The sequence below is a fragment of the Copidosoma floridanum genome, unplaced genomic scaffold (genome assembly GCF_036245765.1).
Source record: "Copidosoma floridanum isolate Cflo_tuat_1 unplaced genomic scaffold, Cflo_Japanese_pri ptg000006l, whole genome shotgun sequence".
NCBI classification, from domain to species: Eukaryota; Metazoa; Arthropoda; class Insecta; order Hymenoptera; family Encyrtidae; genus Copidosoma; species Copidosoma floridanum.
This window is the reverse complement of record NW_028321883.1, coordinates 8302805-8330498: the sequence shown is the minus strand read 5'-3', so window position 1 is coordinate 8330498 and position 27694 is coordinate 8302805. Positions and strand designations below refer to the sequence as shown.

Genomic DNA, 27694 nt, shown 5'->3' with positions numbered 1-27694 from the left:
AATTAAGAACTTTTTCTTTCTCCCTCACTCGAAAATTCGAGATTCAGTGGCAGTGTATAACGACAAAAGCCAATGTTCCTTTCCTATCGACGTGACATCTTTATTGTGTAGAGGGGACGGAGACAGAACTCCCTGCTACCTACATCTCCTTACTTGAATTGAATTGAATTGAATTTATGATTAAAGAGCTAAGAGAAGAGCGCTCTTGATAGCTCGGCTCGTTACATATAATTTAATACAATTGTAAGGTTAATTACTCATTGACACTGGTGTCATATGCACCAACAACAAAGAGACTGTACATAAAACAAATATAAAACAACAATAATAAATAATAATAATTATTAATATAAATAAATAAATTAAAATAAGCCAAATAGGCAGACGACAAGTCTTTAAAACCAACAATTAAGTACACACAGGTAACACACACATAAAATTTACAGACACGTCCCTTAAGAACAACGGAAGTGGTCCTGCCGCAAAAATTCGGCCAGTTTCCTCTTGAAACAGGGTCGGTCAAACTGCACACGAATGACAATTGGTAACCGATTCCAGAGTCGAGCAGCGTAAACTCTAAACGAGTCACTGTAGAACTCAGTCCTCGTCCACGGGATAACCAGATCCAGGGTATTTGCTCTCTTAGAGCCTGCAGCATCAGATGAGCGGAAAACCATCCTCTCAGATATATACCGCGGCTCACCAGATTTCAAAATGCTATAAAGCAAGCCAACACTCATGTAGTCCCGACGAACACTGTAGGGCATGAGATTGAGGCGAATGTACGTGGGTGTGATGTGCTCATTCTTCTTAAGCCCCGCAACAAATCTAACTGCCGCGTTCATAGAACGCTGCATTTTCACCAGCAGCTCTGATGACAAGCCAAGAAACAGGCAGGCAGCATAATCGTAGCATGGGAGGACAAGCGATCTTACAAGCAGCAAACGCATTTCAGGCACGAGAGAGTCACCACACTTACACAATCGAGAAAGAGCAGCGTAGCACTTCCTACTGGTCTCCGTAATCTGCTGCGCCATAGTCAGAGGCCCATCAAGGATAACTCCCAGGACCCTAACTGCATTGCTGTACTCAATGAAATTACCACCTACCCGAACCTTCGGTGGATTAGAATGACGAATATGGCTGACAAAGCCACGGGAGCCATACCACGCAACCTGCGTCTTCTCCGAGTGAACTTCCAGGGCACAGTTAATGCCCCACAGACCAAGCGCATCAAGGTCCTCATTCATATCACTAACCAAGCGAGGCACTTCGCTATAACGTCCCTTTATGTACAGAGTGAGATCATCTGCATATTTGTGATGCTTGCAGTGTCTCAGCACAGAAGGCGCATCGTTAATGTACAGCGAGAATAGAAGAGGGCCCAACACACTCCCCTGAGAGACACCCGCCCTCTAAAATAGTGGAGCCGATCTTCCACCATCGTCCAACACCACCTGCTGTCTACCGGAAAGGTAGGATCCAATCCATGTGCACGCTGAGTCGGAGAATCCAAGCCTCCCATGCTTCACTAAGAGCAAGCCAGCATCAACACAGTCGAATGCCTTTGAAAAATCGACAGCAACAAGCAACGTGATCAGCTGATCGTCTGCAGCCTCCCTTATGTCATCGACCATCTTTATAAGTGCAGTATGTGTGCTATGATGCTTTGTGAAGCCGGACTGCAAGTGATCGATAAGGTCACGGCGCTGAATGTATGCAGTAATCTGCTCGGCAGCGACAGCTTCCAGAATTTTGGAGGTGGCCGACAGAAGAGCAATAGGTCGAAGTTGGCCAAGGTCAGTTGGCTGTCGACATTTAGGAATCGGACGTACAAATGACATTTTCCACGCATCAGGAAATACTCTCGACTGTAATAAGCAGTCAAATATATGCAACAAGACTGGGAGAATTTTTGGAAGACAGCTTCTAAGGCTCCTTACAGGTACACCATCCGGGCCAACAGCATTAGACTTGGCCCTGGCGATCGCCCTCAATAGGCTCTCCGGCTACTTGAGAGAGAGATAGAGAGAGAGAGAGAGAGAGAGCAGTGGTGCAAAAGTGCATAAGTATAAACTACTTACCAACGCTACGTTTATTTATTTTTTTCGAGCTGTGAGAAAGCTTCTACATAGAGCATACGTCTAACTCAGGTTGACTATCATTAGTTATGCATGTAATCTCTTTCGATAATATGCAACGTAATCAATTTCTAGCCTTAATATGAACATAGAAACAATGATTAAATAATAGTTGAAAAACCTTATTAAAATCAAACATGTGACTTTTGCAGCAACCGATTCCCAGGAGTCATGCCCATAGTGACAGTACATTTTATGATTTTTGTTTTAATTCAATGTGATCGAGGTTAGGCTACTTTAAACGTAATGATTAATGATAGGGTTGTAAAAAAAAACTCTTATTAAATATTCAAAAAAGGCGGAATTTTATTTATTCCTTTTTTTCTTTTGCAACAACTTATTATTTATTGGATAACTTTTATTGAACTAGCAAATTTTTTTTTTAAATACAGCACTTAATTTTCATCTCCTTTAAACTCATAAGCAAAACTTTTTAAGGCCTTTGCTAATTTGAAGACTGCTGGATCGTAAGATTTAGCTCGCTTTTTATCTTTTTCTTTTTTGGTTCCACTTACAAGGTTTATCGATAGTAAGAATCGAAAAAAATACATACTTATTTTCATGAAAATATTAATTATTTTTACATACTGATTATAATTTGTTACCTCTTTATGAATTCTAAAGTTTTTCCAATTTCAGGTGCATAACAGTAACTAAATATGTAGTAACTAAGGAATGTTATCAGAACACCGTTGATAGCATCAGTGCAACGAACTGCAATTTTTTTTTCTAACATAAGATCAATAATTGCACTTTCATCGTATAATGATGATCCTAAACATTTTGTATTTATTAACATACTTGTTAAATAATTGTAATTAATATACCTTTTTAAATTAGTAAATCTTTACCTCTCATTATTATAGGATAGTCAGATTTAACATAATTTTTCAAATTTTAATCAGTGATTAAGGGCTGTAACAAAAATTTTTTTTATCAATTAAATTATTTATGTTAATAAGCTATAAAAAAAAAATATGAGAAATGTGCTTGATTTACTCACATCCTTTGTAGCACATAAGAATTCAGTTTTTCACTGAAATGATTTACTAAGATCGGGAAAACCGCAAGTATTTTAAGTATCTTATCTCATCGAAGCTTACAAGCAGCTTTATACTCGTTTTCTATTAGTTGACGTTCATCATTAGTTTTTTTTGTATTATAGTAAAAGTAGCGTTAAATGTATTTAAATTTTCAAATAGTGCAGCTTCCCATTATTCGAGCTCGTTTTTTCATAACAATTTTTTACTGCTTTCTATGAGCATCGACATTTTTTTCAAAGATGGTCACTCTTCAAAAATTTTACTGAGATCTTGCGTTTTTTCATTTAATAATGTTCTCATTGATAGATACGTGTCCTCAAGCAACCTTTTTGCTTGCTTTTTTTCTTTCTTCATTTTTAAAACATTCTGATAGGATTTTTCCTTTTTTTCTTAAGTATCTTTAGTTTCTCCAGTACTTAAATTTAGTATATCTTCGACACATCCATATGAATCAAGTTTCGGACTAATATGTTCCACTTCTTTTCGTCTAGCCAGGTCTTCATCATCGCTATCGATTTGATTGTGAGTTCGTTTATTTTTTTCTTTATTTTTTCTCCGCCACCTTGCAAGCCTTTTTGATATAAACAAGCGTTGTATAGAAATAACTAGCAGCCCCCCGTCTCGGCTTCGCCCGAGACTTACTAAATAAAACACCGTAGTGTGTTGACATGTAATGTGAAACGTTTTCAGTTAGAAATTTTACACATATTCCTGACACATCTCAGAACAAAAATGTTCTTATTAAAAACATATTTTGTCGGAATCCATATAGTTTATTTGGTCAAATAATAAGGTGTAAAAATTCAAAAAAATAGTTATGCTGAAAAGTACCGTGCGTTCTTTATGCTATAAAATAATCGGTGGCTATAAGAAGCCGTTGATTTACAGTTTCTTCCGTGTAATTCACGAAAACGGCTATTTTTAGAAGCTTTTAAGATTTTAAACCCCCAAAATATTTATATTAAAAAAAAATTTTTTTTCTCATATCTCACAACTTTATTACCACAGCAACAAAGTCCTGGACCTTAAACCCTACATTTTTATTGCCACAAAAACACAAATACATTTTCTACTTATTTAAAAATCTGAAGTAGGATCTTTAAAGATTTCAGAGATGAAAAGCTGATCTCTCACGTAATGGATTCTTTATTTGTCGATTTTGACGCTGCTGTTTCAATTTCGATAAATTTTCTGCGTCAGTTTCTGGACGCCTAAGTATTATTGTATTTATTAGATACATTTGCAATTTTTCTTCCAATTCACCCTCTTGTGAGTTTTGGCATGCTTAAAATTTTTGTGACCCCTAAAAGCTATTTTCTGTCAACTTTGTTCAGTTCTGATATATTTGTTGGCAAGGTAGTTCGACGTCCGATGGCCCTAAAAAAGACCGGTGAGCTTCTTAAGTTAACTCTTTCTTGACTGCAGTTAACAGCAATTGTAACTGCCTGGATACCTCAGGGTGATCTTCTCTGGCCTGCTGTTGAAAACCCAGACTGATCGGGAGAAAAATAACGAAGTCCGAAGCTTTGGGGCTAGTTGTAGTGCTCTTTCCCAACGTCTCCTGGTTTAACGTCGAAGACGTTGGTGTCTAAAGAACCTTTTTTATTTGCAGATTCAGTTGTTTTGGTGATCGTAGGTGGGGAGATTAGTTAGTGATACTTGTCCAGTGGAGGCTATCCCGTTGGCTCAAGTTTTTTTTCCTTCATAGCTGTTATAGGTTTGCCCAGCGCAGACATTGGAGAGGATCTGTGATTCCTGGTTGAATGCTTAGAGTCGAGAGGGTAATATAAGGTCATCGGTCACCGGGTTTTTCAGCCTTGCGAAGAACAACTCCGCAGGTGACGTCTGCTAGTGAATGGCTGACTTGGTTTAATAGTGCCCGTCTTTAGTTAATGTGGTCTTTTAGTCGACGAATTGCCTTCGGAAATGGTAGTAAAAATGTTTTTGTTGGCAAGGTACTTAACACTTAGGTGGCCCCTAAAAAAAACCGATGAAATTGATGGTTAAGTAGGGAACGTAAATAAGCTAAAAGTACCTATTCGTGAAACACCTCCCTATTATGAAAACTCAAGATTAAATAATCATGAAAATTCTAATAATAAAAATAAAATATAGTGAAGAATCTGTATAATACTACCATATCAAATTAACAAAAATAGTAAACAATTTCAAACATTATTATATTGAAAAATATATTATTACGAATCCGATTTTCATAATACGGACAGTTTGAAACATAACCTGCAATATGTGATGTTCCTATTTATGAAACGCACGAGCCCATTTAATTAACATGTAAATTTCATAATTGGGACTTGTGTTTCATAAATATGGACACAACTTTTTAGCTATTCCATAGTTATGGACATTTTGATCGTGTCAATATTTGCTTATAAAATTATTTTTTTACATCTAAATTTAATTTCAAAAATGTCAATTTGTTCAGAAGAGCATAGCGCTTCTATTAAAACCAAAAATTATGGACATATGACAATTTTTTTATTTAATATTGGTCGATGAAACGGAACAATCGAAATTTGTATCCATAATACGTCCTTTTACCTTACTTATAATGGCCCTAAAAAGCGCCAGTGGTTAAACTTCCAGCTATTCCTTATTATTATTTCTGATGATGAACAGCTGGCTACGGGTAGCTTGATTATTACCCTGGGAGTCTCGATGTACGGAGATTGTGATGGAGGGAGGTACGCTGCTGACCAAAGAATATCTCGTCTTTGGATTGTTCCCCGGATAACCAACCACTCATCGTTAGACGGGAGCATGTGAGTAAGCGCGTTGATGACGCGACTATGAAGGTAGCCGTTGTGGCTGCCCGTGCTCCTCAGAGCTGTTGTCCCTGGCTTACATTTGTAGCCAAAAATTTTTTAACTACACCAGGTGGGATGGTGGGACTGCCATACAACTCTGAAGAGTTGGTTCAGATTGTGCTCTGGCTAGATATGTCTCCTGGTATTATGCCAGAGACGTCATCGGTTGGAATGAATTTTTTTTTGATCGCACTCGTCGAGATTTAGGGTGAATAGAAACTTAGGTCCCTTCCCCCTTAAAGAAGATTGTCGTCCGTAACCGGGATATCCAGCTGCAAGACTATCATCAACATTTTCTATGCAGCTCGTTGAACTGCCGAAGCACGACTGCATCACCATCGAGACGCTCCGGCGTACTATAACCACATTTATTTAATTATGTTGCAGGTAGCCTCGATTTTATGTTGACGCCACCTAGTGGATTTTACTGAATTAAAGGAAAAGCTGGCGTATTTTTGCAAAACTTTGAGCTCATTTATTGCTATTGTTATTAAATTTTTTCAGATAAAAACTACACTAAAACCATCTAGGAAGTATCATAAATCAGTGTGCAAAATTTCAGCAAAATCAGTTAAGTAGTTTTCGTGGTTAGCGATTACAATGGTCTTAGCGATTTTGCTTTATATATTAGTAAGATTGTAAAGTGTAAGTTCCATCACCCTAATCTTAATTGCCAATTTTTGAAGAAAAAGTATTTATGTACGTTTTACCCACCAATGTTGTGATTTCTTTCACTTTTTGCTTGAACCATCTTTTAAATCTTCAATTAAATAAGTTGCAAGAGTAGACACTAATAACCGCCTATCGCTAGGATTTAACTTTTCACCTGTTTCACACATGTCGAAAATTTTTTGCCGTATTTTTTCCAAACATCTTTTTCCAAATCAATTACTTTGCTTCTACCTTTTTCTCTTGGAAACAGCCGCAAACTATGTATTGTTACTATTTGTATCTGGAATAATAAGTTGTATTACAACAAAATTATTAAGAAATTAAAAATTAATTCAACTGTTTATGGAATACTTCATTTTAATTAATACAGTATTTTTATAGAATACTGTTTAATTTCTTACCTTTAGTATGAAGTACATAAGTATGTAAACTTTTTGTATTTCCTTGATTTTTTATATCGCCCCAAGTAGAATTCTCTTAGATAATTAATAAAAATAAGCGCATCTTTACTTTGATTTGCATAATCCATTAATATTTCATCATTATGTATTTCAGTACCATCTTGTTCTAACAAAATCTGTAAGAAATAAATGTTAATTAATAAAATAATTTAAGATGGTGAATTTATGTAAGGCAGTAACTTACCTTGTATTCAACATCAGTATTCAAATTAAGTTTATCTTTTGCCTTAGATATAATTTCATTGATGCTGTCTGTCTTAACCAGCTTCCTTTGTCGTCTAGCCTCAATTTTAAATATTGGCATTCTAAATAAAAAAGAAATAAAATGCATAAGTGGAAAAAATAAAATTATATGTTATTCAAGATAATACAAAACTCTTAATCTTACGATTAAGATAATATTGAAGTGACTTGTTTAAAAAATACTAAGTTAATTGAGATTTATTTGAATAGTTTAAAAAAAGTGTATTGATTTTCAAATTCTTTATCTTGTTTGGAAAAATTTATTTCTAATAACTATTACTATTATTGTAAAACAAATGTGTATCATGGTTCAATGCAGTGTCTATTTTTTAAGCGATAAATATGGAGTGGTTTAAAACTAACAAGTTCAATCAATTTACAACATTCGTAGGATAAAATCTGATTTATCCTATGGGCTGATAAAAAAGGTACGAATTAGTACTTAAAATTTTCAGTAAAATAATTATAGTAGTCTCATCAATAAGAAATAGGAAAATTTTGCCAATTACAATATCATCTCAAGCATCATTTGTACGAATGACTAGATCATTTACTATTTTGTACTCTGTACCCTTGAAAATAACTTTTTCGCATTGTTGGATGTTTTTAAGATTCGTCTAACTTATAAATTTTTTAACTGCTTTCATAATTTTTTTATCATATAAACTCATTTTAAAATCACTGACGTTACACACATTAGTTTCCAATCTATTATCTGATCCAAGACATATTAAGGAGGTTTGGGAGTTTCATTCAGAGAGGCGAAGAACGGGGAGTCCCCCCTGTCCGCGCATCTGGGCCCCCTTTACCGCGCTCCTCCTCTTTCACTCTATAAACTTGAAACTGTACGACTGTAATTGATTATATTTTTTTTAAATGTCTGGCGAGATATGATTTTTTTCATTGAGAACCTTCCTTTTGTACCAAGGTATCTATAAAATAGTTTTTTTTTTATTCCAACACATTTAGAATATACCTTAATTTTAATTAAAAGGTAAACCTAACCTTGCTCTTTCATAAAATACTGTGTTGAACTGTCAATATTTCATAATTTTTTTCTCGAATTTTAAGTTTCCTCTTGTGAAAAATCTGAAAATATTCATGTGCACTCCTAACATTCTCAAATACAACATACATTTTTTTTTTGGCACATTTTTCCATTTTCAATTTTTCTCCCAAACCTCCTTAAACTTTGATAAAGTTAATGCTTTTCACTCAATGATTTTGAAACATTTTTGAAATTAGGGATGTCTTACAACGTTTTTGAAATATTAGTGCTTACTTTTAAACTTTAAAGTCCAAACTTTTATTAAAGCACCAATTTTTCTATTTACTCTGGATAGTTAACCAAATAATGATGTTTTGGCCGTACTGGAATTGTAGGAAACAATGAGCTTCTCATTAATAAATATTCAAAGACGATATATTGAAGATAAGGTAGCGCTCATTTATGAATTTTTTGCACTCAAACGTATTCTGTTATTTCTGTCAATAGTAACAATGCTAACCAAACTTTGTCGTTGTAATCTTTAATTTTATCACTTATAAATAGCAGAAATAATTCAAATAAATTCCAAACTGAAAAAGCTCCTCCTAAAATTTTTTTACTATTTTTCAATATTTCCACTGGTTGATCTTTTTTATCTTCTAAAGAATATTTAAAATTAAGTATCATAACATTCAGTTCGTCTAAAGTAAACAACTTGTTTGCAATGAAATAATAAATAAACATTTTTAAGTCATAAGTTATGATTCCTTCAAATAAATAATGTCTAAGACATGGTGGTAAACCTGACAAACAAACATGAAAATTTTTCAATTGATTGAATTTAGAATTAAATTTTCTTCCTTCACTGACAACATCATTTATTAAAGCTCTTCGATATAAATCTACCGTTCGGCTTTCATGAGAATTCTTAAAACCTGTCTCAGAAAAAAAATCATTTCTAGTTATAAGGCAAAAGCGACAAAAATGTTGTGCAGACGAAAAATTTTCGTTGAAACCTCTAAGTGAATGGCTTCCTAAATTATCACCACGAATTGTGATAAGTAAACCTTTAATTACGTTGTCATCAATCGTAATACCATCTGTTTCGAGGATTTTTAAGTCATCAACAATCTTACCATAGACGACATCGTGATCAAATTCTGTCTCCTTACACAAAGCTACTAATTTTATGCTATTTACGTGAGTTCGTAAGTAGTCTGGAATATTTGCTATCGTCATGTATATATAGCTTATATTTTGTACTTAGTTTTTGCTGACCCGATAGGATTGACGAGTTCGAACGAATCTTGAAATGAACTTACTGAAATACCTTTTACATTTTCTTTAAAAAATTTATTATTTTTTAGTAAAGTTTCATCAGAGACATCTTCTAGAATAGGACTATCTTCAAGTTCGATATAAAATTTTAATTCATGTTGAAAAGATTTATCTCCAAAAATACTTTTCAAAGTTTCCAAAATAGGTACATGAAAAAATGGGATTTCTTCTTATTATCAATCACTATACATTGAGGGTTCACGTAATCAAATTTTTTTTGAAGTACGATTTTCGCTTATAATTAGAACCTAATGTCTCTTTACAATGATTAATAGGGTGACTTTCATGAACTATTTCTAGTATTTTTTCAATTAGTTTTTCAGCAAGATTTTCTGCTTCTAAGCTTGATTCTAACGTATCGAAAGTAATTTTTTTGCCCTGTTCGTGAATATGTGTGGATGCTGAGAAAATATATGTAGATGAGACATTATGTGTTGTATTGAATACATGAAAGAATCAAATTGTTTTTTACACAAATCAACAGTACACACGAATTTAGCTTCAGCGTTTGCAGCGCTATTACTATAAGTTTTGTTTGTTTGTATTGTTCGATGGCTTTGTATTAAGTGTGTACTTAACATTTAGGAAGTTTAAAACAATTTTTGCACGTTAAATATCCATAAATATACACAGTAAAAATATTTATTAACATGCTGATGGTATTTATAATGACCTATATCACTTAAAAGATTTAGTTTTGAAACTACAAAAAGAACAACTAAACATTCTACCTTAAAAAAACCAATTAAACATCAATTTTTCCTCTTAAATGAAATTCAAAAATTTTTTAAATCTTTCATAAAGAAAATAAATAAAACTTAGTTTTTATTGAAATCAATCATCACTCTGTATATAATGATATTTTCAAAATATTTTATTTGTAAAACGTGCAATTATTGAAAACACACTCCCAAATGGATTTACTATTTCAAAAAGACATTAAATTTTATATAATAGATGTTCAAATTTTGATAAAATAAATTAAATTTTTCTAAAAACAGTTACAATTCCAATAAAAAAATTATGTCAACGAAATTTAGAATATGAAAATTGTTTCTATGCATAAAACAAAATTAATTTCAATAAAGAGTTTTAACCTTAACAGAGCCTGAAATCCAAATTAACTTTGAAGAAAAAAATTTAATTTTTTCAAAACGTATATTGAGATGAGCTTACATTAAAATTGATGCCTGTATTTTATTTAAAAAAACTTTTGAAAAACAATTCAAAATTCACATACGTACTAATTAAAAAACAAAAAAAAAAGAAATATTTCACATGCATTCTTTGATGACACAAATATCCTGTATTTCAAAAAAATATTCATTCAGTGTAGTGCGTGCATTTATTTTAATAGATAATATGAAAATCAGTTATAATTGAAAAACAAAATTTGTGTTTAATAACAAAAAAAAGCCTTTTTTTTAATGAATGGTTCTAAAAAACTTTCACAAATTAAGTTAAAATTAAAAAACCATAAGTTTTCATAAATACACACTGATGCTAAATAAAATTAATTTTAATGAATAATATAAAAATTGATACTTACATAATTTTATGTCACTTTTTAAATACATTAAAAACTTGCAAGATAACTTACTTGGTCACACTTAAGCACTCAGCAACCCAATTAAAACTAGTCTCTGTTTGCCTTAAGCTACTATCAGGGCCATCTCATGCAACCTCAAACTAATTGCCATGGCCTCCATAGATGGTGTTACCAGGTGCGTGTACGGACCGTGTAAGGCAAACTTAAGTTCCGGGGGCCGAATATAATCGGTATAGAGCCCGGATAGTCAGAATGCGTCTACTCCAAGTTCTCTCGATAAACTTAACCAAACTATCTATGTAGCATACTTACTATTGTAATAATACATATTTTTTAATAATTTTATTGTAAGATGGATAAAAGATTCCAGCCATGTCTGAATTATAAAAAAATACAAATGAGCTGTCTACGGAAAAGGAGATCAGAAGAACTCCAAGACGTTGATAAATCTTTTAAAATACCAAAATTTGTAAGCAATGTACCAATGCGAAATAAAACGTTAATTGAAAGTGAGAACAGTGACATCGCAGTTGAAAATTACAATACGGGTTTCAATATACCTTATCGTAAAGATTTTAAAATTATTAAAAAAGAAGATAATATGTTGGATATTAGCAAATATCGCTTTGCTGTAGATGATGATGGTGATGATGATGATGATGATGAAGATGATGATGATGGTGGTGATGGTGGTGATGGTGAGAAAAACAACGTTGATAGTATTGATCAGGTGTATGAAAGTGATAAAAAATGTTATCCAACTTGTGGAGAAAAAGACTTCGAAAACTCATTAATTGCCAGTGTATTAATCAAATATACTGGGGAGTGCAAACCACCTTACGGTCTTATAAATTTTTTGCTAAGAGAGTTGCAACCTTATGACAAAACTTTACCTAGATCGCATCAAACATTGTTAAGGCATAAGAAACAGTTAAAATATAAAATGATTAAGTTTAATCCAGAAGATGATGAAGATAACTCCAAATTTGTTTACTTTGGCATCACCAATGCCTTAAAAAAGAAAATTAAGCCCTGTTTGCTGCCTGATAGCGTGATTAAACTCCAGTTCAATGCTGATGGTATCAGTCTCTTTAAGTCAAGTAGCGTAGAGATTTGGCCAATCATTGGCCATATCTTTACACATCCTAGGGCATTTAAACCTTTTATGGTATGTGCACATTATGGAAAAGGTAAACCTAAGTCTCTGGAACTTTACTTAAATAAGTTTATTGAAGAACTGAGTCAGCTGTTACAAAATGGTTTGTACATACAAAATACCCATTTTCAAATCCAGCTGATGGGCTTCGTGTGTGATATGCCCACCAGAGCTTATTTAAAAAGAATTAAAGAGCATACTGGGTTTCATAGTTGTGAAAGGTGTGATGATCTTGGTATTAGGAAGAATAATAGAACCTTATTTTCAACAACATGTAAAAATGCTTCAATGAGATCTAATACATCATTTAGGAACAAGGGGGACAAAACATCACAACGGAGTATTAAAAGACATACTACCACCTCTGAAATTAAATTATTTTGCATTATTCAGTATATCCAGGATACTATAAAGTAAAGATCTTTGTTTAAAATTTAATAGCAACGCTGAAAAATACTGACAAACATTTGTTGAGTGTGTTCCAGATATTTACAATGAGAATATTAGAGTACAAAATTTGCATAGTTTACTGCACATAGTTCATGATGTTAAAAACAAGAAATGCTGTCTTAAAGATATAAGTGCCTACTTGTTTGAAAATGAACTGGCAAGAGTGTGTCGTCATTTAAGAAGTGGTAACAGACCATTGGAGCAGCTCTCCAGATTTATTGAGGACGAGTACCTTACAGAAGAAGAGAGAAAGGAAAAATGCTGTGACCAAGTGATAAAAATTTTGAGTGGTGTCAAGTCACAAAATAAACAAATTAAGGTGAAACGCTTAAAATTTTATAATTGTGAAATTTCTACAAAAAAGCCTAATAATACTGTTCTCCTAAATAATGGGCATGTAATAAATATTTTTGAGATGACTGCACAGTGTCAGAACACTTCAATTATTAACATACGAGGTAAACAGCTAAAAATAATTGGAAATGCTTTTGACCCACCAATTAAATCTAGTGCTTTAAAGATGTTTTCTGTTGAAGAAAGTAATGCTGTTACCAGTGCACCCCTTACAGATGTTTCTTGTAAAATGGTACTATTGAACATTTTTGAGGTACCAACTGACCCTGGTGAATTTTACGTTTTGCCCCTTCTGCACATGGAAACTGCCTAACGTTGCTTATACATAATTGTAAATAGTCTGTTTTTTTTAAATTATTTTATTCTTCAAAAGAGTAAGGTGGATACAACTTATCCTTTTTGTTAAGTTGACTACATAATTCTGTGTTATTTGAAAAAAAGCATTTTAACGTGCTAAAAATTATTTATACTTCATATCATTATGTATAAACTTTTTATTCAAAGTTGACTGTAACTTATTAGCTTCTGCTATTATTATGTCTCACTTGGCACTTCAGTATTGTCCTGTGATAAAGTGAAAGAGCTTAAGCATCATTTCAAGGTAAATAATTTTTCTTTCTACATTCTAATAAAACACATTTTTCAAAGCATGACCATGTTGAGTTTCACTTGAAAGGTTTCAAGTTTGCTTTGAATCTGAAGTGGTACGCTTCATAAGTAAGATGTAAATTTTGTATAAAAAGTTACAAAAACGAATTTTAAGATGTCTCAAGTATTTGTCAAGATTACTGACTTTTTGGTCGTCCGATTCTTTGATTCGCCACACGACGAGCTCAACAATGAACTTGTTGTACCAGTAAAATTTACTGATACAAATAAGAGCACAAAAGTCTTAATGTGTAGGTACCTAGATCCTCCATACGGAGAAGAAGATTTGCTATTAATAAAAAACATCGTTTAAGGAGGTCTTCCACCTCCCTTGTCATGGAGTTTGCATAAATGCATTTTTTTACATTCTGCAGGTATGGATTATGGATTGAAATTTAAAAAGTTGAGTTTTTTTCATGTAAAACTGCTACTACATATTTATTGTTTGATTGCACTTACGTCTGACAGTAATTGAAACCAAATTAGATGAGAGATTGTCAATTCGTTGCGATGCCTTCACACTACAAGACATGATTGATAAATATGACTTATCACTGTCCATAAAAGGTCAAGAAAAGTTCATCGAGTTTGACAAAAGGTTTGAAAACGAAAAAAATCTTCAATATGACTTGATACGCTTAATATTTACAATCATACATCGACGCCCCGGGCGAAGACTATACCCTGTTTCGAAGCCTGGACGAAGACTATGCCTTTTTCCGCAGTCTGGACGAAAACTATGCCCTTTTCTCGCGCTCAGACGAAACCTATGCCCTTTTTTCGATTCCGGACGAAAACTATGCCCTTTCTTTCTAGTCCATGTGAAAACCATTACATTTTTTCCGCGTCTGGACGAAGATATTGACTTTTTCTGGAGCTCGGATGAAGTACAATTTATTTAAGCTCACCTTACATTTGTGTTTGTAATTAGATATATAGTCAAATATACTTATATAGTGGTTTTTGTTTACATTTATATAAATAATTGTAAATCATTATAATACACCATTATAAAATAATAATACAAACTCAGAAATGTTTTTATGAGCATGGTAATTTGAAATTAATAAATATGAAAGACTCTTTTATTTTTAATTTCCAAATTTATTATTTTTCTACATTTTTGTTGATTATGATAAGTAAGTAATATAATTATTGTAACTTGGTGTTAAAAAATTATTAAAATTTGTACAATTTGTGATATAATAAAATGTAATATTCGTAAGAAAATCGAGAAAAAAGTAAACTTTTTTTTATTAATTATTATTTGTAAGACATGCATACTTAGATTACAAAGTATTTCTTAACACATGAATAAATTAGCAAAATTTAATTAATTACAGTTATTGTTTTATACAATTTACGAAATCTTTGTAAAAAAAGCTCAAAAACCCTTTTTTTTCAAACACTTACCAAAATTCCAAATACTGAAGCTGTTACACCTGCTAAGAATAATGATTACATGTTGTTTTTTTACAAAGGAGTCTGTAGATTTACGTACATGTGAATCTCGATGTGAAGATAAAACTTATATCGACATAAAAATTATACACAAGTATTGAGAAATCTTAAAATGTTAAATCTTTTTCAGAAGCTTCGTATTCGTGAGCTTCTTCCAGCGTACTAGTAGCTAGTAGAGGGGTTACTAAATAATATTGGGGTGTTTTTAAATTTAGTTTTCATCTAGACGCGAGAAAAAAACATATTTTTAGCCCAGACTCAGAAAAAATGGCATAGTTTTTGTCCGGACTAGACTAAAGGGCATAGTCTTCACCCGGACTCGAAAAAAACGGGCAGAGTCTTCGCCAGGGACCAAAAAAGGGCGTAGTTCTTGTCTGGACTAGAAAAAAGGGCATAGTCTTCGCCCAGGACGTCGAAAGGGCATAGTTTTCGTCCAGGGCCAATTAGGGCATAGTCTTCGGCCGGGGCGTCAACATATTTCGGTTACACTGTTAATTAAATATTTCCTTTTTCTAAGGCAAAGTTTGTCACATTAAGTACAAATGTCAACAACACGGCAAAGGATAATTTAACAATAATATTAAAAATACTTCTTAGCAAAGATGTGCTATTGAAGTATACGACACAAGTTTCTACTGGAAATAAACCAGTTATGTCAGCTACTTCATTCGTTATGTGTATAAATGGTAATTGTTAAAAAAAAGAAAATTGTTTTCATATTTTATAATTTGAAGGCATAAAATTAAATATATTTTCAGACACCATGTTAAATAGTTACGCTCAACTGGACAATGGTCAAATCGAATGATTAAAAATCATTAAACAAGCCATTGGAGCAATTATTAATAATTGCTCTGACTGGGACGGTGGGAGAACGCAGCGGACAATTAAGAAGTATACATTAGACACCAATGGATCTCTGGATAAAAAGGCACAGCAGCGTAATATTTATAAAGTTTTGTTGTGTTCTGTAATTATAAACTAGTGAAAAACTATATTTTTGTACTTAACTTTTTTTTTATGCAGTTATTTGTATGTAACTCTCAACGTGCCTCGTTGATATAATGCATATATTTTGTCAACATCAATGCTAAAAGCATTGAACAGTATTATAACAATGAAATGATGTACATTTTCCTGGTGGCACAAACACGCATAAGTAAATTGCATAAGACGATCATCGGTCTGCTTCCGCAGATTAACATCAATCTGCTGCAAGATGCTTGAACAAGAAGTGCACAAGAATTGCATAAAGTAACTAGCATTAATTTTTTCACTTCAACGCACTCAGAAGTGCATCAGACGTGAACAAGAAGTGCACAAAGACGTTGGCACAACGCTTGCGCAAGAAGTACGTTAGACGTGTGCTTAGATGCTTGTATTAATTTCTTGTACTTTAATGCATTCGCAAGTGCATCAAACGTACACACACTAAGAGAAAAATGTAGTATAGTCTACGTAAATGTTCGGTTAATTCTACTACATAAGTGTAGTAAGAGGATCGGAGTTACGTTGGCTGACCCTGTGTAGTAGTTTCTACTAAATATTATGTAGTGTTAGGAAATAAGCGTTGTTTGAATACACTCACAAGTGCATCAGACGTGCACAAGAAGTGCACACAGACGCATGTGCACTACACTTGCGCAAGAAGTGCGTCAGACTTACATAAAGTTGCTTGCATTAATTTTTTAATTTAAGTGCACTCGCAAGTGCAACAGACGTGAACAAAAAGTGCACAAAGGCACGTTGGCACAACGCTTGCGCAAGAAGTGCGACAGACGTGTGTTGAGTTACTTGCATTAATGTATTGTACTTTAATGTATTTGCAAGTGCATCAAACGTGCACAAATAGTGCACAGAGGTGCATGTGCATGATGCTTGCACAAGAAGTGCACAAGACGTGCATAAAGTTACTTACAATAATTTTTTTACTTTAACGCACTCACAAGTGCATCAAACGTGCACAAGAAGTGCAAAGGGGCGCGTACGCACGACACTTATGCAAGAAGTGCGTCAGACTAGCAAAAAGTTACTTGCATTAATTTTTCCAGTTTGGTGCACTTACAAGTCAAATCTGCTGTTCAAACGAAATATTTTTACTTTCTTTTAAACGAACAGAACTTTTCGTATACAGGAGAATAATATTTTACTTATATCTGCGATAATTATGGCTTTGCGTACCAAGTACAAGAACTATTTTGTAGGCTGAAGATAAACTATTCAAAGAACAGATTTCCAAAACTCTATGAAACCCAAAAAATTAAAAATTAAAACTTGCAAGTCCTGTAAATGATCATTTCTGTAACCGAATAATTTACTTAGCATAGTCAAAATACAAAAGAACGTTTGATTTGTTAAAATTTACGAATACAATTCCAAGATTTAATTCATTACATGCATACTCGGTTAAGGTTTTTTGCCAAAAAATACTAACCATTTATTTTAAGAAAATTTTAAAGCCTAGTTGAAGTTTGTATATTTTTGAAGTATAGAAAAAAAATTTACTGGCAAATAAAATGTTTTACTGGATAAGAATTGGAAAATAAATTTTTAAAATACTAGACACGTCCATAAAATATTATCAATATTTTTTTGCAATCAATTATCTTTCGCACATAACGAATGGCAACTTATTGAGTGCAACTTACTCAATATATGTCTTACACAATTCTTGCACGCGTGCCCCTTAGCACTTCTTGTGGACGTTTGATGCACTTGCAAGTGCAGTCAAGTACTATACATTATTGCAAGTAACTGAACACACGTCCGACAAACTTCTTGCGCAAGCGCCGTAAGCACGCGCCTCTGTGCACTTATTTTGCACGTCTGATACACTTGCAAGTGCACTTAAATGAAAAAATTAATGCAAGCAACTTTATGCAAGTCTGACGCACTTCTTGCGCAAGTGTCGTGCGTACGCACCCCCTTGCACTTCTTGTGCACGTTTGATGCACTTGTAAGTGCGTCAAAGTGAAAAAATTAGTGCAAGTAACTTAATGCAAGTCTTGTGCACGTTTAATGCACTTGCGGCCAGCCGTTGAACCGGGCACACATCTCAGTACTCGTATCGGACAGCGTGCGCCTACGAGAAGAGAAGTGGATTCGCGTGGAAATGGTCATATAGGCGCACATTTTAGAGAGACAAGGAAGGGGTATACCGAATGTGTGTCTACGAGGAGAGGAGTGGAAATGTTGACTACAGCTATATATCTGAACGCACAGCCAAAGCAAGCGACGACACGAGTTTTTCTCTTTTGACTGCAACTGAGTATATCGTATATATATTAAACTGATTTTTGCTCTCGCTCTTTTTTCTTTTTCCCCTACTTTTAATACTTATTTTAAAATTTAGTATTATTTTGAAAAAATGTTCAGCTATTTTTTTAAGGATGGCAGTTCAGTTATAATCCCTAATTTATTATTTTTCCTCACAATTGTTATGAACTGTAGGACAAGCTCCGAAGGTTAATAATGAAAATAAGTGGCTTTTCGATTTCTAAGGACCGAAGTTTCGGTAGCTAAGTTGCTTGGTGCTTATGCCACCGCTCGAATTGTTTTGCTATCACGGGATCGATTCCAACTTTCTGTAGATTATTTTTTTTTTTAATGCAGTTCATCGTTTGGGTTAAATTTCTTTTATTTACTTTTTATTTAAATTTATAAATAATGTTGCCAACTTTTTTTTTTTTTTTGATACGTTGAAATAAATATATTATGTATGATATTATATAATATTATGTACAAGTAACTTTTTGCTAGTCTGACGCACTTCTTGCATAAGTGTGGTGCGTACGCGCCCCTTTGCACTTCTTGTGCACGTTTGATGCTCTTGTGAGTGCGTTAAAGTAAAAAAATTATTGTAAGTAACTTTATGCACGTCTTGTGCACTTCTTGTGCAAGCATCATGCACATGCACCTCTGTGCACTATTTGTTCACGTTTGATGCACTTGCAAGTACATTAAAGTACAATACATTAATGCAAGTAACTCAACACACGTCTGTCGCACTTCTTGCGCAAGCGATGTGCCAACGTGCCTTTGTGCACTTTTTGTTCACGGCTGTTGCACTTGCGAGTGCACTTAAATGAAAAAATTAATGCAAGCAACTTTATGTAAGTCTGACGCACTTCTTGCGCAAGTGTAGTGCACATGCGTCTGTGTGCACTTCTTGTGCACGTCTGATGCACTTGTGAGTGTATTCAAACAACGCTTATTTCCTTACACTACATAATATTTAGTAGAAACTACTACACAGGGCCAGCCAACGTAACTCCGATTCTCTTACTACACTTATGTAGTAGAGTTAATCGAACATTTACGTAGCCTAACGATAGTTAATGTCAATTAATGCAAGTAACTTAATGCAAATCTTACGCACTTCTTGGGCAAGTATTTTGCACCTGTACCTAGCAGCAGATTTATGTACTTCTGCGGAAGCAGACCGAGCATCGTCTTATGCAATTTATTAACTAAACGAAACTTTGGGTAAGAATTGCATAAGAAATGCATTAACTGTGCTACCAGGGTTAGAAAATTTAGTGACTAACTTTTTTATTAATCGAATTTAATAATTTTTTATAATTCAAGCGATACTTATTCATAATAGTTTTTTTCACATAATGCGTTAAATTCGTAAAATTTTAAAGTTATTATAGTTTGATACTTATAGAATACATATAATAATTAAAATTGACTTATTTAAATACATAGAGTCAGCTGTATATTAAATATAAATTTGATGAAATCAATTAATACATCATGAATCCTTACGTAACTGCATTGGACACTCAGAAAATTTCATGAAATTAACTTATCATAGTGAATTTATTTCATTGAATGAAGCGTGTTATACAAATTGTCAAATTGTCTTGAAATGTTGCATGTCGGTGTTTATAAAATATCAAGAAAATTTTTACAGTTTTAATCGTACATCTCGTTACCTGAAATAAATATAATACAATATGTAAAATTTCATAAGAAGTTATTAATTTTCAATGCAGTTGCATAAGCTTTATGAAATATTCATTAATTTTTATGGATTTCATATTGAAAGTAGTTTCATGTCACAATTAATTTTTTTCAATGAATATGTGTTCTTTAAATTTCAAGAAAATTTTTACAGTTTCAATGGTACGTCACGTTAATTAAAATTAATGTAATACAATAAGTAAAATTACATAAGACGTCATTAATTTTCAATTCAGTTGCATAAAAGTTATTAATTAATTATTAATTTTCATGAATTTTGTATTAAAAAAAGTTTCATGTTACAATTAATTTTTTTCAATGAATATACATGCATTAAATTTCAAGAAAGTTTTTACAGTGTAGGCGCTGCTTATATAGTATGTGAATGCATTTTACGATACTAATTAATAATGTTTCAGTTACCTAGCATTCTTGTCTGACTCATTTAATGTTAATTATGACAAATAAAGATTTAAAATAATTTTGCTGGTAAAATTTTTTCATACATGTGTTTAGTATTCTGTTATTATTTTTAGAGTCGGCATGGAAATATAACAATTTTGATACTAATTGTTTGAATTTATTATTTTCATTATTTAATGTTAATACGCCCTCAGAATTAAATAAACAGTCAGTTTCCTTGACATATTTTGCTAATACAGATTTTTCTCTTTAATACTTAGTCACCTTTGAGTTCGTTAACTCTTGTTTTTAAATATTTAAAAAATGGGTTTGTGTAACGAGTCTCAGAGTTATGATAATTTATTTGATATACAATATTACATCGAGAACTTATACATATTATAAAAACTATGTTAACGTTATTAAAACTTGCAACTATTTTGATCACAAAACAGATTTTTAAAGAACAATAAAGATATTTAATTATTATGATAAATAATTACTTGACTGGAGACTCGGGTAATAATTATTTTATGTATTCGTTTCTTAACATATTTTTTATGAAGTTATATGGGTAACTATAAGCTAATGATATTTTTTGGTTACTTTTAGATTTTTAGTATAGAATTTACCATTAAATAATATAACACCATAATCCACCAATATGTAAATTATTGCCACTCTGTGTCATTAAGGATCGTCTGAATAAATTTTAATACCTACTGGAGTGAGTAAGATTTTTCTACAAGTTATAAATGATTTAGTTATCATCTTAAATGATGAGTCACAATTATTTGCTCTTTTAACTGTGTACTTTAAATTATTCCCATGACAGTTAAAAGTTATCAACGTTTCCTCAATACAAGTAGTGTGGGACTCCCATAGAAAAATAAAATTTTTTTTTTCAAACTTTCTATTACATTGAAAAACGGTAGAGTAAAGTACAATTTATATTCCATTGCAAAACTCTTTGCAAGGTAAAATAATTTTATTACGTAAATAGTCACAGACATCTTACATTGAATTTCAAATAATTTTTTCACTAAAATTAGTAAATTAACCAACAACATGTTAACTGAAAAGTTTTTAACCCTTTGAAGTAGTGAATAATTCTATTTGCTTTTTAAAATTGGGGCTATTTTTGACAAGTAAGTTACTTTATGGAATGTTGTCAATTAAGAGTTTCGTTTGAAACTTTGATAATTTATAGGTTGGAGAATTTACTACAGAAATTATAATATGTAAGAGACATCCTTTCTTGTGTACTTTGAACATGTCATAACACTTCACTGAATTCGACTTCACCATATCAGTAGATTCTACATTAAATTTGTAGTCTTCTAACATGCTTAAATTACATAAATGCTTAGCAAATGTTATACCTGCATAAGTCATTTTATTTGACGGATGTTTTGTAGCTGTGAGTGATTTTTATTATTATTCAGGTGTTTTTTAACATTCTCTACTCATACTTAATGAGAATAACTGTGACATTGCATTTATCTACTGTTGTCACTAATAAATTTTTATGTTATTTGAGAAATTCCTTAGTTATAGCAATACTATTCGTGATTTTCAAATCATCAAAACTTTGTTTGGAAGTAGAGTTTAAGATATTTTTTTCCTTTCAATCATCGTTAGTGGACAACAATTACAAAATTTGTCAGGCAATAGACTAAATTTTTTAAATTTTAATGTCTTGGATAGAAATAAATTTAAATTGACGCAAGATTACTTCACAATAATTAATAACATTTTTTTCATTTCAGGTTACACACACGATTTGTGGTTAAATCACGAAGAACCTCCAAAATATGCTACGTTACGCTCAGCTTCTGAACTTTCCCAACCTGTGACGACATCATCAACTTCTGGTATCCATCATCAATTAGTTCATGAAAATCATGAGCAGGTAGAACAGCTCCACCATCAACAACTACAACCTCAAGAACAACAACAGGTGCTGCTTAGTACACAATCAACTTTAAGATCAGGATCGATTGACATTTTCACTAAGAAAAGCTTGTCTATGTGTTATACAAGTACTGGGTCTGCCTTATCTCTACCTCCCAAAAAAAAAGATATTTATCGACCATACAGCCTTCAATCAAGTGACATACGTACTTCGGCTGAAGAAGATCTTTCTGCAGCTCAGGCAATTCTTGATCTCAGTGCCTCTCCAGCTGCACCTACTAACTCGGTCTTTGTCCATACTCTGTCATTGCCAACTACTACTTTGGTGCAACAAAGTTTATCTACGAATCACCATCAAAATTTACAGCAATCGTTCCATCAGCAGAAGCAACATGAAGAACAACATAAACAAGTATCTATTTCTGTACCCGTTCCGGTTCTTGTTTCAACGCCATCCCCTGAAACTGTTCCTCTACAGGTGTCTCACAAAAACGAAGCTCAGCAACGTTCTCGATCACCTGCTATGTCTGAATCGAATACTCTTAGTATAAGTAGTGTTAGCACAAGTTGCTTAAATACTACCGCTGATACGCCAGTTTCTACTTATCCTGTGAATACACGCCCAAAAACAGTTGCCTATACCTATAAAGCATTTTTTGTTTCTGACGGACGTTCTAAGCGACGCTCTGATAGTATGACAGCACCACAAAAAGAAACTTCTACTCCACCTGAACGTCCCAAGTTTACTTGTACTGAGTGTGGTAAACAGTACGCTACTTCTTCAAATTTATCACGACATAAACAAACACATCGAAGTCTAGACTCTCAATCTGCAAAAAAGTGCATACATTGTGGAAAAGCTTATGTGAGCATGCCTGCCTTAGCTATGCACATGTTGACGCATAAGCTTGCTCATAGCTGTGCTGTTTGTGGAAAAATGTTTTCAAGACCATGGCTTCTACAAGGTCATCGACGTAGCCATACAGGCGAAAAGCCTTATGGTTGTGCTCACTGTGGTAAGGCCTTTGCTGATAGGTCAAACCTGCGTGCCCATATGCAAACGCACTCGACTGACAAGAACTATGAATGCTCACGCTGCCATAAAACTTTTGCTTTAAAATCCTACCTCAATAAACACTTGGAGTCTGCTTGTTTAAAAGATGATGATTTAGAGACTAATGAAAGTATAACTAACACATGCCACCAACAAAGACCACAACAAAACCAAGAGCAACAAAATCGGGGATTATAGTACTTACATCCAGGAAAATAGTTAAAAACTTAATATTTTTTCTTGTCTGACAAAGCATCTTTATTTATAGTTTTAAATAAGGTTCAAAAAAGATGTGGCTATGAAGGCGATTGCTTTGTCCCTCAAAAGACGTACTTTCTTGTAAAATTTTAATGATTGGGTGATACATTTGTAATATTAATTGCTTATGACTAGAAGTCTCTCACGGAAGAAAAAGCGCCTAATAGCTGTGGTGGTAAAATAATAGGCACTAGTAATAATATAGTCAATAATATTGAACTGAATGTCCATTGTAAAAGAAAAAATATGGCAGTGGACAACTGATATACGAATTGCGAATATTCATATATACACAATCGTCTTCACTAAAATAAAAGTTGATCGTAGGTTAAGTAGAAAAGTGCCAGTATCACGTAGATTAGTAAGCTAAATACTATTTGAAAAAACGTCCACTAAGCTTAAGCCGACTAAAAATTAGAATCAACCAAATGTATGAATGGATAAAAGAACTCAAAACAGTTATAGGAGACTTCCTTTGCAATATAGTCAGTCTAGTCAACCACTTTCTAATAATATACATTGTTTTTACATTGGCATCATAAAAAAGTAGTAGTAAGAATTCATTCATAAAAATTAACCTTGCTTTTCATTACTTAATTAGAAAACTACATTACTTTAACTCATATCATGTTTTTGAGTACAATAGACATTTTTATAAGTTACGGAATTTTTTTTTTTCTCACTCCAAAATTGCAGCTGAAAACCTTATCATAATAATAGATTTCTGCTATAACATTAAAATATTTATGCAACGTATTATCTTTTCATCCAGCACTCAATATTTAGAAACTATAGCACATTTCAGAAACTGCAGTATTACACAGTAACACGCTAGTCCATAAATTAAAGTGTGATATTTTGCCTAAAACACCAATACCAGATATAAGCAGTAATATTATTTTTTGTAGGTTGCATTTTGAAAGAGCGACAAAAAAGTAGACACGTAATTGGACAGCCTAAAGAATACTTGATAGTATGGTAAATTTGTATAAAAAATTGAGATAAATTTTTTGGATGAAGAAAAATAAGGTTTTTAATAAGAACTGGGCCATATAGAATTTTTTGTATTTATTAAAACTTTTTTATGAAATGTTTAAAGCTAAACGTTGGCAATTCTTCTAAAGAGAACGGTTCAGATTGTCAAAGCTAGTTATTTCCTTTCAATAGTAACCTGCCCATCTTGAGTCTAATTATCAGAAAATAAGCATTGTAAAAATATCAACAACATTTTTTTAAAGTTTCCATTCATTTTATCATCATGCCTTTGTTGTTGCTTCTTCAAATGCATCAAAAAGCTAATACTAGTGTTGATTTAACAGACTACAGCACCGACAGGTACTGGTCTGTCCTTGCCTACTTATCTATAAGATAGTAAGAGTTCTCTCATGTCAAATGCTCATTCATACAAAAACTTACATTAAAAATTGAGTATTAAAAATAAGTTTTTTACAAGCAACATAGTTTTTTGTTATTTTTTTCACAAAACTAATTTAAATATTTTACAATTGTTCTTCGAAAAGTTGTAAATACTTTTAAAAAGTAGCAAAAACTTTATTCCCCTGAAGTAAGCAATAAAAGTAGAGTTTTGAAACAAGTATCGTAAGGTACTTTATTATTAAAATTATTTAAATGGTACAAGTAAGATTTAAAAAAATATAGTAACAATAGATACTTCTGTACGTTTGTAAACTACTACAAAATTAAAAAATATTGGCTTTAGCCGGATCTTTTGCTGCTAAAGTTCTTAAACTCATTTACTATAACTAATTACAAATACTTTTTCCTTTAAAGTATAATAGAATTAACACTTTTATCGGCAAATTAAACGTAGCTCAAAAAATTTACGTCGCTAGTTTTTTTGTACTTTTATCAAATTTTATTACTTCCAAACATCTACCCAAATTAGTGAAGGTCCCTTAAAAATGGTAAAAATGCCTAAAACAGGTTTCTGCGTCAAGTGGAGAAACTAAAAATTTACATAAAAAGTAAAATACGTAAAAAGATGTATAATTTTAAGGCAAAGAGAATAAGCTGCGTTAAGCTCAAATCAGTATAGCGGTCTTGTCGCAAGTTACAAAAACCGAGTAACTTGGCAATTTTTTGAAAAATCTACTACTCCTCTTCTAATTAATGATAAGAACTACATTTTTCCGAAAAATAGTCAAGATACTCGTTGTTTCGTAATTTACAACAAAACTGCTTGATGGTTTTAAATAATCGTGGCTGTTCTCTTTATTTGGGATTGCGTATGTTTGTTATTGAAAATATTTTTTATGTACAGTCTTTCGTTTTCTTTTAAGACGAAAAAAACTTAGCTTGACCAATTTCACCATTTTTTGAGGAGCCTTAGCTAAACTTTGTAGGTGTTTGAAAGCACTACAATTTTTAAAAAATGTAAAAAAATAGTAAAAATTGCTTTCGTGTTACTGTACTCAACCAAACTTTTAATAGATTTGAAGTACATTCTATCAGACTGAAACTTATAACTTCAATTAAATGAAAAGCTGAAGCTGAATTCTCACATAGTCTGATAAACTCATGGAGACTTAAAAAAATTTCAAATCATACTTAAAATTTTACAACTAAAACTTATTCTATCGACTAATAAAACTCAATTCTTATCATCTTAGTTACATAGAATTATCACAATAACTATTACTCCAGAAAAATGAGGTACGATCAATTTTTTGATCACTATCATACACTGATTAAACTATTAGCTTATGTCAAGCATCATTCGCCATCAATTCATTTATACCAACTTGCAAATTATAAAATAAAATTCTTTACACTCTATTATTAATGAATATTTAAGTAATAAAGTTTATTTGTTACTAAAATAGAAGAAAATAATTTTTTTTAGTTATTAGGATTATTTTTAAGCATAAAAATTTTACATGGCTTGGATTGTTCTGTCTCACAACCTTAAGTTATTAAAGTAGAAAATCCGTGGACAGTCTTATAGGAGGTCTTATAGGTTATAGCTGTATGCCTTTGTAGTAAAGAAAAAAATACATCATAATTTGAGAGGACTCAAATAGAGTATTAATTTCGATGACTCGTACACTAACTTTTAATAAAAATAGTTTGATTTGTGACGTATGTCTTTAAAGCTGTTGTTGCTGTACCTTAATACAGTCCTTATTAAGAAATATATTTCAAACTCAAATATCTTAAAAACTAGTATTGATACATAACCTTTAATGAATTTTCAATAACTTGAAAAGTTTATGTGTAACTTACTTCAGATTCAAAAAACATTTGATTTGTTTTTGCCGATGGATTTTCTACTTTAAGACTTTATAGTAAGGGCACCAGAGCAAAGAAGAGAAGGAAGGAGTAGTGATCTTTTATAACAATACGACATTTGGCTCAAAACGAGAAGAAAAATACATAGAATAATTTTAGAAAGTGTTTACCTCGATGGAGATATGCTGTTGATTATTGCTAAACAACTTGAATATCTGCTTTTCTTAGTTTTCCTTACACATCTAGGTAAGTATTCGCTTTAGAACAAAATGTTCAGCACAAAAGTTGTTTATCCAAGGATTTCATATAAAAATTAGTGGTTAAGAAAAATTAGAAAAAATTTTCAACCGTTCAAACAAACAAGAAAGACGAGAAACGAAAACAAAATTGAAATGCATAAAAATACACTTTGCAACATTTAAAATTGAATGAAAATCAATTATAAGCAACTGATATAATTTTGAAATGACGGCTTATTGTACAATTGTTAATTTAAAATTTCTATTGCTTATAAAAT

The 27694-nt window shown here is 32.3% G+C and overlaps 1 protein-coding gene across 1 annotated transcript in view; it reads left to right on the top strand.

The window, feature by feature from the left end:
• The window catches only part of scrt (scratch), a 206749-nt gene extending 182640 nt beyond the window's left edge, over positions 1–24109 (top strand). The window contains exon 2 of the mRNA XM_089598336.1: positions 22472–24109. Coding sequence (XP_089454462.1) covers positions 22472–23868 — 1397 coding nt within the window. The 3' untranslated portion in view covers positions 23869–24109. The remainder of the gene's footprint in view (positions 1–22471) is intronic.
• Positions 24110–27694: the final 3585 nt, after the last annotated feature.